The following is a 15,966-nucleotide window of genomic DNA, read 5'->3' as shown; positions in this document are numbered from 1 at the left end:
TCCAGAAGAGAAACAGCAGAGAGAGGAGAAGTAAACGTTTAATGCATTAGCATTCAGTATGAAGAATAATGGCGAGTGACAAATGACAGTGGTGCAGATGAATGCAACTTTGATGAGTGCATTCAATTTTACACTTAGAGTAAAAGCCAAGGGGACCGGCGCTGCTGTTTTTCTTTATATGCAGACTCCTCCAGAAAAATAACAGATAATGACAGTTCATTATCTGTTATTTGGTAAACAAACATGAATATTTATAAAATAATTAGTCCTTACTTAACACAAATACAGATGGATATTTCAGTTGAGTTTTTAGCCATTGTATAATTCCTATAATGACTATATAGGAAATGCTAATGATGCTTTTTAAGCTGTAGAATAAATCATAATATTTTCAATGTGTTCAGTTTTAATCGACAATCATTTCACAAATCGCATTGTAGCCCTCTGAATCTGAATCAAATCTAATTTATAGGAAACAAAGGTCATGAGCTACTCCAGCCCTTTGCAGAATCTGCCGCTTGTTCACAAGAAAAACAACATGTTTGGTATAATAAACACTACAAGATCCAAAATAAAACCACCACAGAAATGATCTCCTCAACAGCCTGAAAAGGTACAAAGCTGACACATTGTGATGCAGGCCTTGTACTGAAAAGTCACTCAGCCTATTGGGGACTAAATATATTGTCTTCAGCTGCATGAATCCAAACCTAAGTGAAGCTTGTGCTGCATTGATCTGAACCGTTTTAGAGAAATACAACACAGCATAGTATGATCAAAGCAGGTCTGTGTACAGAGAGGAGTCTACACAACTCATCCCCTCCTTTGTGTGCGTTTGTGCGTTTGTGGCAATAAGAAAGCGGCAGACATACACAGAGACAGAAGAATGGAGGGAAAGAGAGGCAGAGGGAATCCTTGTCCTCTGAATCAGGTCTCTGCTTTACATCAGCCATCAGTTTGTCAGACACGGGCCTCAAATAAACAATAACGTCGGCATGAAGTCAAACTTTCGGGATGGGCAAATCTTGTTTAGCCACACACACACACCAAGCCATTTCCTCAGTCAGCAGGAGATCAGTGAAACATCTCACATCTATGTTAAACTCTCTCCATTTAGCTTCATATGCACATAAACAAGCAGGTGCTTTTGTGCATACAAATGGGAATAATGCAAAAAAGAAAGCAATTCATTAATTTATCCTATTCCACTTTGCCTCTTTTGTTTCAAACAACATATTATTCTGTGTTGCATGCTTATTCCGACCCAAAGCCATTTCCTCTCATAGCTTTGATTTGAGCGCTTGCACCATGGAGGAGTATGAAACACATCTGACAGATATTGGGGCTCTGCAGCGAAGGGTTGATTGACAGGCACTGAGGACTTGTGTCAGGCAGGCAAATGGAGTAATAAAGCTAGAAGAATGGACCCGCTCTACCTATTACCTTCTCTGAAACCGCTCTGCGTGTCCATCACTCTTCATGAGTTCTGCGTTAGGTGAGTCCAGCTGGCACTGTGGCAGGGACCATAAGTCTCCTCAGGTTTTATGGAACTGTTGCTAGAGCAAAGCCTGAAGCAGTGTTAGAGGCCCCTGTGTGCGCTCTCCTGCCAACCAGTCATAGTGCAGCATCCTAGTCATCCGAGTGTTTAATGCTCTGACACTAGCTCTGAAATGATTCGTTGAATTTTTTTAGTCAATAAGCACAATATCGAATAGCCATTTTGGCCTTAATTGGCTTCAATTCTCTTGCTCAGAGATCCTTCATATCTTCTAGTTTTGCGCTGTTAAACAAATCCTTGTGATATCATAGTTGTTTATATAGGATATCTGCACTACATGTACAGTAAGAAAAGGCAGCATGAAACAAGTGTTGGACTTGTTTGGATCCGCTGGTTGTATAACGGGCTTCCACTGCGGCTCTGACATGGCATAGCAAGCGAGATTGACGAGCGCTGCACAGGCTAACAAGACCGTAAGGGCAGGAGGCGACTCAGTGCAGCTATTAAACACAACAACATCCATCACGCCATCCGTCATGCATGGTGTCCGGCTGGTCTGTGTGCGACAGTGACAAAGAGGCTAAGTGAATGGTGTGATGTCACAAATTATTATGTTATGTCTGTATGTCGTTTAGAAAACTTTTAGTTCACCTGCACTGCAAAAAGAAACGTATTGTCCTGTTGAATATGTACAATAGGGACGTCACAAGATAAGATATTTGGGTACCAAGTCGATGCCAAAATTCTAAAAAAGTGACATAGTCTTTAATATTTTTACGGCCCAGGGTTCGAGACTAACCGCATCCCGGTGACGATAGAAAATGTCCCCAGATAAAAGATAATGCTCCATCGTGAACCACACATCAGTGTTGAAATGGGCGTTAGCTGTTAAGTAAAGGAGCTCGCAGCTAACATATGAAGGTCGTATTGAGTTACATTATAATGCGTTTAAGCAGTACAAATGAGTATTTAAAGGCACAATTATAACATTATCAAATCTCAATATTGTAACATTTAGGAAATTGAGGATGTTTAACATGACCCATAATCAGTGATGTAAACGTTTTTTTAATCATCTTCAATTATGTAAGGAAATATACCCAGAAAGTGCAAACATTTGCTTGCATAGTTGCATTCAATATAAGATCAACAGACGGGTGAAGTAATTGGTTTAGTAAATTTGAAAACAGCACAAACTGATTTACTTTATCAGTGAAATATGTGGTTTTGTTATGAATTGGCACCATGACAAAAAAAAAAAAAGGGAACTCGACTGCTTTCCGTTTGTGAGAAGGTCAACATAGTTTGCAAATTCCAAAAAGGAGTCAGTGGCCATTTCCATGTCGATGTGTGGCAGAAACCCCAAAGAGAGATGATGTCTCTCTTTGTCTCTCTTCTGTGCTATGATGTCGTAGCACAGAGAGAAGACGAGCTCCAGCTAATGGACCACACCGGTCCACAGATTTTGAGATCACCATTCGTAGAAAGCAAATTCATAGAGCTTGTTCACATATACAGTAGGCCTGTTTATGTGGCTTTAAAGATAAAGACAGATTGCATCTGCATCCAAAGACTGATGTGCAGCAGTGTCTCTCTTCACATGGAAGTATCATATCATACTGAAATGTACAGCAAATGCTTTCTGGGGACCAAGTGAGGGAAAATAATTAAAATGATTGTAAATTAAATTCAACTTTTTCCGCATCATCTACGCAAGTACAGGAGCCACATGTAGGAACAGCATAAAATGCTTGGTGAAACAGACACTTAACATATATTAAAGTCTGACATTTAACACCACATCCAGTCAGCTTGGCAGGAACAACTCTGTTTTGAGTCAGACATGAGTGAAAAAACAATTATAAAAACACAGTGATTCGGAAGAGATTACTGTGATTAGTGACGAGGTGACAGCGAAACCACTTCAGCCCGTGGATAAGCCCAGACTGGTGACCAGAACGTCATTATTATTTATAAGCTGGGACTCCAAACGGAGAGAGAGCGCTTTGTATCTGCTGATTCCCATTACAACAACATTACCAGTATATCTAAATAAGCCACTTCTGAGGGCAAGTTAAATTACCGCTTAAATTTAATTATATTTGGTCCCTAAGCCTCAACTGAATAGGGTCAGGCTGTGTACTCAGCTTGGATACTAACTAGTATTGCAGTCCGAGAAACAGACACATACATACACGTTATTGAAAATGCCCACATTGGTTTGGATGGTTCTACTGAGTCTATGGCCCTTTGTGCGTATGAGGGTGTTCGTATGTGTTCGTATGTGCAGTCAGCCTAGTACAGCTTGTTGGGTGACTAATGAGGCGGACAAACAATGCGGCGCTATCCCACTTCGACGTGTCATGATTCATTACTTGAGTGTCATTGGGGATAAAAGAAAGAGGGAATGTCACACACTAGCACAGAAACACACGTACCCACACCGTGAATACGTAGGAAGAGTAGAATTGAAGTGATGTGTGATTTGATCATGATGCTCCTGAATGTGGTGTTCAGTGATGCAACTACTGAGCACATATGCTCCGGTCCCAGTGAACTGGCAGTGAATGTTTCTTATTACATGGCATTACCTAATGGGTTAAGATCATACACTGTATAAGAAGTGGACGTCACCCACCCAAGTTTTAAGACACTTTTAACCCTCTCTCTCTCCTTCCACTCCCTCCTGTCCTCTATCCTGTTACACCGCGGACCAAAGTGCAAGTGCATGTCATTATCTTGTTCACATGTGCTGTAACAAAACCAAAAGGTTTCCATCCGTTTTGGAAAATGGACGCCTCACCCTTCAGTTAAAAAAACCTAATGCAACTTGTTGTTGTGTGGGCGTCAGCGGACGGCATTAGCTGGGTTTGTGTGTGTGTGTTCTGTGCTCTTAGCTGGAGGTGGGATCATCCATTGCAGTCATCTAACGTCGAGTGCTAACCTCTCCAGAGTGGCTGCATGTCTCTAAGTGCTTTGCTTAGCTACCGCTGCTAGGCAATCAAGAGTCGCACAGGAGAGCCTGCTCCTCTGGGCTCACTGCATTATCACAGCACAATGCTGTGAGGACACTCACATTTTCTGACAGACACCTGCTCGTGCTCAAGATCGACAACACAGCCAAGACAGTCTTTTCATAATGCCTCGGGTGTTATCCGTTCACAGTCACACAGGCTGCAGAGACTAACGCCTGTGTCTGCAGCTGGGGTGGTGATTTTAATTCCCCAGACTTCTCCTTAAGAATCATTCATACTTCTGAAGAAAAACCTGCAGAGCTTTTGCTGAGATGGTTTGCAGAGCTCTCAGAAAGCTGCAGAGAACTCCTGAAAAATATGACATCGCAAGTTTGATTCGACATCAGAGCTAGGTTTTGCAGACAAGTAGCTCACATCACAACAACAACCACTTTATTATTTCTAGACACAGAAGCTACCCTTTGTCATCCAACTCTTCCATAGTTTTGTTTTTTTACAGCAATGGTATTGGGGCCAAACTTTTAAATATTATTGTATCCGCCAATCAAATAAATCAAAGACGATCAGATAAAGAATATGAAAACCGTGGGTCCAAATCAACAATAAATGATATGCTATCGTGCAATCCACCAGAGGAGCTAAAGAGTTTTAGCTTGTGGTAAAGCTGATTTAGCCACAGAGGCTTAATTAGAATAGCATAAGGAATAGAAAAATCTACTCTTTGGATAAATGAATACTTGAAGTACATTTTTAAAGCGTGTGACCACCACAGAATGCATTAGGCACACAGCTGCAGGAGTGTACATCAGGCATTATGATTCATAGCACAAAACTGCTAGTTAGTTGCGTTGGGTCTATAATTTAATTCAGGGGCATTTAGAGACTTTCATGTCAATCCCAAACCCCTATATCCTACCGATGCAACTGCTGTGCATTAGTAATTTACTGTACGTTCAAAGCCAATGCAGGATGTACTGGGACATTTATACAACGTGGCCCGTGATCAAATGGAGTCTTGGCTTGTCACGTATGAGGTGCAGACACACTCATTTGTAATGCTACTCAAAGGCATACAGCTGATTTTGAACAGTTCAAACAGTTGAGATCAAGAACATTGCCTTGCTAACTGTCCCTTGAACTTGGAGAAAACATTATTTGCCTCAGTCATTGTAGCTACAATAAAGAGGTAGAGTGTGTGACCTCTGTTTGCCTGTTTGCCAAACCATTGTAATGCTCACTAATGTAAATTCCTTGCACATCAGCATCATGTTAATTGTCTACAAAAAGTAAAACATCAGGGTTTGATTGATTGCCTCATTTCCCTTTGAACATACTCACTTTCACTTGAGTGGAGTCTCAGTAAACAAAGACAACCCAAAGCCAAAGCAAGTTCACACATTTGTATGTAGTGATGTGTTTAAAGAGTTCAATTTCAGTTTCTACTCTTATTGGCCAGTTAAATACTTGATATTGAAAATATTCTAAAAGGGCTGAAGTATAAGATATATTGGTTTAAGAGGGAAAATAGATTAAGACTTTGGCAAGAAAGAATTAAATATGTTAAAGAAACTGAAAGGAATGAGTTTGAATCAAAGGTCTGTGAAAAGAAATTACAACACATTGAATATGAAGTTGGTCTGTAATAAACGCTGCTATGATTACACGCATTAGGTATGTCTCTCGCAAGACTGGCTTATAGAATCTACTTTATGTATTCATATTCATAACCGTCGTTTGCCTCAGCTCTGTTGTGCTAGGTTAAAACATCTAATGTTTTACTCTCTTTGGACTTAAGGAGCACAGTTTGACAATATTTCATCCTGAACATGAAATACATTGAACCTGCTGTGTTCAAAGGATTTCTGTCACCCGTCTTAACTCTGTGACAAGAGAACTATCAAACAGCCATCTCTTCAAATTGGATTAAGACTTGCTCCAGCAGCTCAACACTGACATCCTTGAATTGATCCAGCTCATGATGACTGTCTTCATAGGCCCTTGATACAGACAACCTACTCTGTGACGTCGTTACAGGCTGATGGCAAGCGATGTTCTCTCTTCCCCGACGGAGGGGCAGAGAGACACCGAAAGACAAATGCAGAGAGAAAGTTAAAGACACCGACTGTCAGTGAAACAGGAGGGAGGGGAAGCCAGAGATAGTGTGTCTGAGCAACATGAGCCAAAGGAAAAGAAGGGCGGGAGCGACACAATCAGACAAACTGAGAAGAGAGAGATAAGGAAAAAGAGGTGAGAGAGAATGAGTGAGATTCAGAGGCAGACAGGAGAGTGTAGAACAGAAGAGAGAAAAGGGGAATATCTATCCAGTTAAAACAGACTGCTGGTTTATTCACTCCCTTCCCCCGAGGAGTTTATTTTTCCGACAGAAGACAACAATACTCGCATTTTCCCTTTAAATTTATCCAAACTTGGCAGTATCCCGTTTCCATGCCATACCTCTATGCTCTCAGTGTATGTTTCCTATCGGAGTTTACCTGGAGAGCATGATTAATTAAGCTGGAGAGCAATTGGAGTCGGACAATTGAGCGTGAGAGCGAGAAGAGAGATCCATCTTCGTGAAGGCTGGTGTCTGAGTTTGGCACGAGATGAATGGGCTGAGATGACGCCTGTGTGAACACAAAGTACTTTTCTGTGCTTTCTTTTCCTTCTTCGCCTTTGAGTGAGGAGTGAGGGAGGGGAGGAAGGAGGCAGAGGGGACAAGCAGAGGTGGCATAGTGTTTCCTCCCTGTGTGCATTATGGATGAGATGTGTCTGCGGAGTTCGATCCTCAGCTCTCTGGTGGCTTGGAGGTGGCCCGCGTGGGTCACCCAAGACTGTGTCTTTGTGTGCGTGTGTGTGTGAGTCACCTGGGTCCCACCTGCCCACACATGGATAACAAACACCTTTCTTTAATTGAGTATATAAACCAAAAAGGATTTGATTAGTGACAGAAAGCTTTTGGTCAGCACAAAGATAGAAATAGATAAATAGGTAAAGACCTTTCCCTTTACTCACAAGCTGCAATACACCACTAGACTAGGAAACTAGAAACAGTGTCCAGAGATGTGTCCAGTGGAGGAGAAGAGCCAACATGAACATTTTTACATCTAATCATAAGAGTGTCTCTTGGTTACTATAACAACATGATGAGGGCCTCTCTACAAACGCCATGGCAACGTGACAAATACATCTCCTCATTCACGGAGAAGGATATTCCTGGTGCGTAGGTGCGTTTTGTTGATATGCTCTCATGTCGCATGGCCGCAGTAGAGATAACAGCTTCAAGGCTCTTCAACTGTCTCACAACTTTATTACAGAGAACTGTTGAACGTTTACAACAGTTGAACGTTTACAACAGTTGAACGTTTACAACAGTTGAACGTTTACAACAGTTGCTTACAAAGACCGGCTTACTGAAGAAGACACAAAACTGGAAGATTTTCATGTGCGTATTAGTAAATGTTTGAGGCTAGAAGGCACTCAGAGAGTGCAAGTGATCCTCTTACTGGCTGCAAAATAACACAACACTCATCATCACTTGACTTGTAGGTTTAACTTACCACTCAAGTGATAAGAGTCTCAACATGTCTCACCATTGTGAACATACCAGGATTAAGAATCAACCTTCTTTCTCGTAAAAACTGAAAACCACGAATACTTGTGTATATATTAATATACAGGCAAGCTGGTTACATGTTAAAGGACAGGAAAACAGTAACACAAACTCTAGCGCCTTCTTGTCGTCTATTGTATAAAAGAAACAATCACCACACCGTGTGCTATTGCTTAACCAACTGTCTCATTCATGCAGACCACCACCACAACTCATTGTCCTTGTGCAGGGGCCCACCTGTCGACAAACTTTCTTAACTGAGCCTGAATCATATTCATAGTTTTAATAGTGGATATTCACACTGGTGTTTCCTAGGATGATCACTGGATACAGTACTTGGTTAGGTACTGCCCAGTTTGATCAATGGGTCAACCCACACATCTCTACAATGTACCTATGTGCCAGTAAGATAGGGGATAAACTATAGTTAACCACTAACTTAATATATTGTTTCATATTAACTGATATATTTATTTTATTGATATGTGATCGCATCAGATGGATTGAACTGCATATGCCAACAGCGGCTTTCCTGCTTCTAGCCTTTACTGGCACAAGACAGTTGCAGGCATTACATACTGTCACTTGCAAAGTCTTTAATTCTGTGTTGCTAGCATGGTGGACTCTCGTCAACATAGCCAGTGGGACAGAAATAGAAACACCTCTGTAATTCTATATACAGAGTTGCAGCTTTTTACAAGGTACTTTTGTCTAGCAGTGGATCACTGTTTTCTCTGTGTGTGTGTGTGTGTGTGTGTGTGTCCACATCTCCAGTATAAACAGTGGAAAGTTAAATGTGCAGAGGGAAGGGTTAAATTAGTAAAGCCCTCCTCAGAAGTATCACTTGAGGGGAGACAGCTGGCGCCATCTCTTTGTGTTTCTCCCTCTCTCTTTTAATTGCTTTCTCTTACCACCAACACAGCTTTCAGATTACACGAGAAACACACTTTCTGACAGCCACAGTTTCTATTCCTCCCTCACACTGGGGTTTCTTCACTTTTCAGAGGTGTGCCGTTTTCCTGCCTCTTATTACCAGCTGCCACAGAAACAATGGTATTGTTTTCACCGTGAGAGTCTGTGTGTGTGTGTGTGTGTGTGTGTCATCATAGCAAAATGTGGTCCTAAAGACACCTACTGTGAAGGTTTTGAGTACTTTTCCAGTTGTTTATATTTCTGTTGACAGATTGTGACAGATACAGTCACTAAACTTTAAAGATGTCGAGTTGAGTTAAAAATGAAGGTTTAACTATAAAGCAAGGGGGACAAAGGGGCCATTACCCTCCCCACACACACAGTTTTGGCCCCTGGCACGATTTGACGTCGCGTCTGGTGTGATCCTGTTGCCAGACGGTCTCCTGTTTCCTCTCAGTTTGGTTCCAGCGCTGTTCCTCCCTCATCATACCCTTTTCTTGCTCTCACTCCTTCCCTCCGGCTGCTTTGGTGTTCGTCTACAGGTGGAAAATGTTCAGCATATGCTTTGGCCGTAGTCCAGGGAGTTGCTAACTTTATTAACATGGCAGCTCTTTATCACCATAGAAGCCGTCTATCACTGCGGTGACCAGCGTCCTGTTACCGGGTCGTGGTCCAGCTGGCACGTGCGATATACACTCCTGCCATTTGAGAGAATTCTCCAGGGGCTTCCCCATTTACTTTCCTCTAAAGCACTTCTTAGTGCAGGTTAATATGGGTCAGGTCTATTGAAATCATTAACACTTCATGAAAATGTTACAAAACTGCTGTTGTGTTTTTAAATTTGATGTTTTATATTAATTTGCAGATGTGTTTTTTTAAAGGTTCTCAGCTATATTCAATCCACAGTTATATATCTTAGTTATAGTTTTCTGTAAATACAGTCTGGAAACAGACCAAATGTACTACCGTAAAAGTCGGGTTACAAGCCACTACTACCTTCGGTCAGTGTCCCCGTTAGCTCCCCACTGTAGCCAGCTAGCACTCCTGCTAGCGCTCTGACAACCACCGAAGGTAGCGGACCAGCCCCGGCTCGATGCCCGACGCGGGCAGTAGCAAGCTAGCACTGCTGCTAGCTGCCGCTGCTGCTAGCTTGCTACAGCGGGGACACCCACCGGAGGTAGAAGCGGCTTGTAACCCGACTTTTACGGTATACTGCATCTTATCCACTTCCATCACTACAAGACACACAAAATACAACATGGACTTAAAACTAAAGGTTGCTCACAGATGAGCAACCTTGAGCTGGTGGGTACCAAATGTTCTGCACACACCACACGTAAACAGATACCGATGGCAACTTACAAAGAAGTATATTTTACAGGGACAAAACCATTCAAACTACTAAAACTTTCACACTCAAATAAACACACACACACAATCACTTTTGTTCCATCCCAATAAATGCAAACTCACACAAACACAGCCAATAACATGGTTTATACTCTCCTGTTATCTTTCTTTATGGAACCTATTCTTCTCCAAGATGTACACACACTGATCCCCTTTTGTTTTACAGTTTGGTAGATTTCTATGACTACCTCACTGTCCCCTCCAACGGTTCTGTAAAACAACACACAAACGCACTATCCTTCCCAAACATGTACACACACTCTCCACACCAGAGGATCCTCTCCATATTCAGCTCCTTTACAACTCAACAGTAAAAAAAAAAAAAACAGGTCCTCACACCCTGTCCAACATCCACACAAACACCTCTCAAAATACTCTGGGGTTTATTCCTACCATCTTTGCGGTAAAGGTTGATCTCCACTTTCCTCTCCTCCGATCCCAGCAGGGCTTGCGCCATCTGGGCGATGGCCAGCCGCTTGGTGTCAGGTCCGTACAGGAAGTTACACGTGCAAGGCTTCTGCATGATCTCAGCACGCGAGTAACCACACATGTGGCAGAAGCCGTCATTGCAGAAGATGATGGCGCAGTTCTCCACTCTTGCATTGGCGATGACGAACTTGCGACCTGTGGACAGAAGTTTAATTTAGTTATTGCCAAGACAGCGACACCGAAATCCCATCAGGATAATGAATCAAGTCTTTCAGGAGAAATCTTTCAAGTTTACTCTCATTCAGAACTAGATGTTACCGCATTACATTTACCTCTCAAATGCTAAAATAATAAGGGGGAAAACATTATTCTCCATCCTGCTGATTTTGTATAGGGCTAATGCTACGATACCAAGGGACCTTTAACGGTCATCTGTTGCCACTAATATTTTCCTGAAACAAAGAGCAAACTTCTCTGATCCCTGCAGAAGACGGCTGTCTTTGTGCAGCCTTGCTGCATCCAAATGTGCATACGAGAGGCATGCAATAGGCTGCTGTACAAACATACGTCTTTCCCCTTCCCTTTGCACTGCACATGCCATTCTGATCAACGCACCAACATGTGTAGATGGGTAAATGTGTTTCATTACATTTATGTACAACTGTGAATATGCAAAACAGCAAATCAGTGTCTGTATGACTGCTGATTAACTGGCTTTCAAACTAATTGTGCACAAAGGCTTTTACACTGAATGCAATGTACTGTAGTGTAGAAAATTAACACAATCTAGAGGTTTCCACACCATGAATTACAAATGCTCTAACCAGAGGAGAAAGGTACATTGTTTGCACGTTAATTGCTACATTGCTACATCACTTATGAGAAATAGAATACATCAATGACACTAAGGTTAACAAATACAAATGAATAAAAGCAGTATTGTGAGTTATGAGAATAAAATGGAGAATAATGACAAACATTTAAATGAAGCTGTGAGGAAGGAAAACATCCTTGTATTAAATGGATATGCATTTCTCACCGCAGGGGACCACAGGTGTAATCAATAATATTAATAATGTTGGCATTCCCATCACTGCAGGGCTTAACTATCAATAATATGGGCTTTTTCTTCTATGACAGTCAAAATGTCTGATGAAAAAAGTAACTAGAGTTGACATTTTTGAGGAAAAGAGTAATGAGTAAGGAAATAATTACCAAGGAAAAACTCAATATTACAGGAATTCATATGAATATTTTTAAATAAAATAAGCAAGTTAACTTTAGTGATATTAAATATCTATACTTTTTCGTTTTTACTCTCATATTAAACCGCATTACAGCATTTTCACTGGCATTTAGTGAACGCTATTTAGCCAGCGTTACTCATTAGAGACACGGTAATCACCTGCGCATTAGCCAACATGGCGGATAGCAGCCTTGCTATCTTCCAAATGCTCATTTTAAAACGTAATAAACTCATGAAAAGGCGCCGTAAAGTTACTAAGTATTGACTACAAAATGAAATGAAACATCCACGAACCTTGTGCCTCTTTTAGCGACCTCCTAAACAATATGCAATGCAATATTCCTTGTTTGCAAGACTTTCACCACCTAAAGATTTATACACTGTTAGCCTCCTCATGTCCCCTTCAAAATAAGAGTTATACTTTCAAAATAAAATTGAAGTAACATAATACAACTTAAAAGAATAGAAGTATGGAAATGAAAAAAAAACGAAAGGGAATACATTCAGGACCCAGAAAACAGGTAATTTGCAATTGTTCCAAATGTATACTGTTATGAAGTGAGGCCAGTTTTGCTGGTATGACTAGAACTGTCTTCTTATCTGCGATCCACCATAATGCCAACATAAAGGTGTGTGTGTGTGTGTGTGTGTGTGTGTGTGTGTGTGTGTGTGTGTGTGTGTGTGTGTGTGTGTGTGTGTGTTCCCTTAGGTTTGCGTGTGCGTGTTTATAATTGTGGTCAGAATTGTAAATCACAGCGCCAACGTCCCACAAAGCTCTGATGTCTGTCTCTCTCTAAACCACTTACAGCAGAAGGAGCCATTTAGCTCCCTGGCCTCTGCTCTGTGTCAACGGATGATCTTAATGCTCTCAGAGAGCTGCTGTTGTGCCTGAACACACACAGACACCCTTTAACACAAACACTCCCTTACCCAGCACACTGACTCTTTACCTCGCAACACACCGTGAATGGGCGACAAGTATCCAGTCTGTGCGAGCTGAATCCCTCGCGCATCTCGTGGGAACACGCACAAACAACATGAGCTTCTCCATGTGCATAAGGCCTCTGCGGACGTGTGATTGTGTTTGTGCTGCATCAGCGTGATACTCTGTCAGGCTGATAGATGGCCTCCACTAAAGAGCTTCCAGCTTCCCGGTGTACCCTGTTACTTTTACTTAGTACCGGGCCCCACTGTGAGGCCCGCTGCGCTCATACATAGTGATGTGGCTGGTTAGAGGAGGCCGGAGACAGGGAAAGGGTGGTTGGAGCAAAAGACAGCGTGAAAGCTGGATGATGATGAATAAACTGATGGAAATGGGGTGGTGGGGCAGGAAGACTTTGGGAGGATGGGGGAAGGACGGGGCAAATTATGGAGGGAGATTTGGAGAAGAGGAGCGGGGATAAAGAGAGCAGAAGTGATCTGTCCAAGGCACGGGAAGAATCTAAACATATTTCTCAGCAATTACCCTGCATCAAGTGAATGGACCGCAGACTGTGGTGAAAAAGCTTTGTCAGAGCATTTCACTGTGAATTCAGTTCAACTTAATTCAACTTTTTTCATCGCTGTAAGGGCAATTGTATGTAGCTCTCCATTCAGATCAGCAGATACACACACACACACAACAATATAGAGATATGAAGGAAGAGAGGATGCAGTAAATCACAAAGCGTAAATAGCTTTATCTCGAACAATCTACACAAGGTAATACGTTCTTACAAAAGCCAGAGATAGGTAGCACAAGGACACGTTAGTTACACACTCAATACAGACACTTAAATAAAATGGTGGAAAGTGAGTGCGCTATAAAAGAAAACTGCACATTCAGCACTTAAGGCACAGTTTTGCACATTTGCCTTCCATTCAATGAAGACACCCCACACTCGGCACAGAAAGAAGACACAGTGTCGCGGTTTTTGATGTGGGTTTGTAACAAGTTAACAGCATGGGTGTGTCTGGTGCAGATGGACCATGACGCACACGATTCGCATTGCGCCGGGGACATTTATTGCATGTGATAACCAATCTCTCTCCCATCATTTCCTGTCAATTTTCAATGGTCTTTACCAACTCCTGAGGGGAATATCTGGCTCTTTAGCTGCTAAATAATAATAAAAACATTCACTTTGATCTCTGTATTTGCAGCTGAACCCGTAAGCATTTAGGAGCAGTGGGCACGTGTAAAACATGTGGGTTCTCCTACTAAAGTAGGAGGGGTAGAAGCCAGGAATCGAACCACCAACCTTGTGGTTTGACGTCCCACTGAGCCATGCGCTGAATGCTCAGCTACATTGACCAGCTAGTCTTTAGCTCTGTCTGTCTTTTTCACACAAAAACAGCTGCAGCAAACAGCGCTATGAGAGCGGTGAGAGTGAACCAAAAGGAGCTGAAACAGTCTATGAGATCATTCTATGTGGGTTCATATTTCATACTGTCACATTGTTATTGAGAAAATACAGATTACAGCTACTTTAAGCTGAACTTGCACGAGGCTCTGACAACATACATGGAATATGATATTCTTTAGTATGTTTTCTTTGTGTCGTATTTTTATTCCCTTACAAAGAGGCATTTATATTGACATACAGAGAGGATCCTCTTCACGGAGCCACAATGTTTCTACAGGAGAAACACTGACTCTAGCCGGGGCAATTAGCATGTTCACGTGTTTGCGTCATCCACTGTAGTTCTCTTCCATGGTTGGCACACAGGAGAAGTTTTAGTTGGTTGGAATCTGCAACCTAACCGCAAATCCCACACACTAGACATTAACCATCTACCGAGATAAATCATGGGTCTCCGGGCTCCACCAGTGAAAGTAAAAGTCTCCTCTGTGTTAATTCAGTAGACCTGATTATGCCTTCATGAAAAATGTAGTCTCAGGAATTGAAGTGCAGTCAGGCCAAGATGTGTCCCTTAATCATTTTGATGAGGAAGGAAGGGAGAGGCTTGTATGCTTGTGGAATTGATTATACCTCCTTCGCCAAGATTGGATTTTAACATACAAATCCATGAAATATTTCTCCCGTCATGAATACAGCTCCCGTTGCACCTAAATGCATGTGCCTCCAGATATGTCCACAACCTCTGTGTTCACCGCCCGGCTCTTCCTCGACCCGTTACCAAGCTTTTTTTGGGAAGGTAATGCATCATACAATGCCCTTTCTGATGAATGAACATTAAGGCAATTTCTCTTGCCAAGTGTTCTTCATTAGACTTCATTATGAAACGGCCCCTGAACAGGAATTATCCTCTAACAAGGAACACGGTAGACAGTCATTATTCCCTGTAAATTGTGTCTCAGGAGCAGTTCACAGGTGATGTATTCCCCCTGTGAACTGCTGATTTATAAGTCATCACCACTGTGAAGACGCTGGTCTGCCATCCTCAGATATTTCCGCACACTCCATTTCTTCTCAAAATGACCTATTGGTTCCGATGATATTCGAGACTCCCGTGTCCGACTCGAGGTCTTTGTGCGCCACATTGTTTTGGAGGAGCGGCTCAGCAGCTGCAGTTATTATTATGTTGGAATGAGTTTGAAGGCTGCAGCTGAATGATTTATGGATGTTGGAAAGTTTTGTTCATGTATCAATTGTCGAGGCATTACTCGGATATGTGGGATATTATCGTATTGATTGAGTGCACTTTTGTGTGTGTGGTGTTTACTTTCTCAGCAGAATGTGCACACATGAGCATGCATCAAACGGGAACTTGGAGGGGAAGAGGATGAGGAATGGAACTAGAGAGAACGCAGCGAGACACAACACAGCGTGACCCTGAGTTAGAAGTACGGAGACACAGCAGGCACCTCACCGGCTGATAAATAAAAGGCCTCTAATCAGGAGAGCAGTCACGGAGAGAAGACAAAATACACTCAGCCAGCATG

General features: G+C 42.1%; 1 protein-coding gene across 1 annotated transcript in view; it reads right to left on the bottom strand.

Annotated features, from left to right (window-relative positions):
* Window positions 1-15,966, bottom strand: part of kcnh2b (potassium voltage-gated channel, subfamily H (eag-related), member 2b) — a gene marked incomplete at both ends in the record, with an annotated part of 209,618 nt that overhangs the window by 174,003 nt on the left and 19,649 nt on the right. Inside the window, one exon of the mRNA XM_079234338.1 lies at window positions 10,799-11,029. Within this exon, the coding sequence (XP_079090464.1) occupies window positions 10,799-11,029 (231 nt within the window). The remainder of the gene's footprint in view (window positions 1-10,798; window positions 11,030-15,966) is intronic.

Source organism: Taurulus bubalis, assembly GCF_910589615.1.
Source record: "Taurulus bubalis genome assembly, chromosome: 18".
NCBI classification, from domain to species: domain Eukaryota; kingdom Metazoa; phylum Chordata; class Actinopteri; order Perciformes; family Cottidae; genus Taurulus; species Taurulus bubalis.
This window is presented reverse-complemented; position numbering and strand designations above follow the sequence as displayed.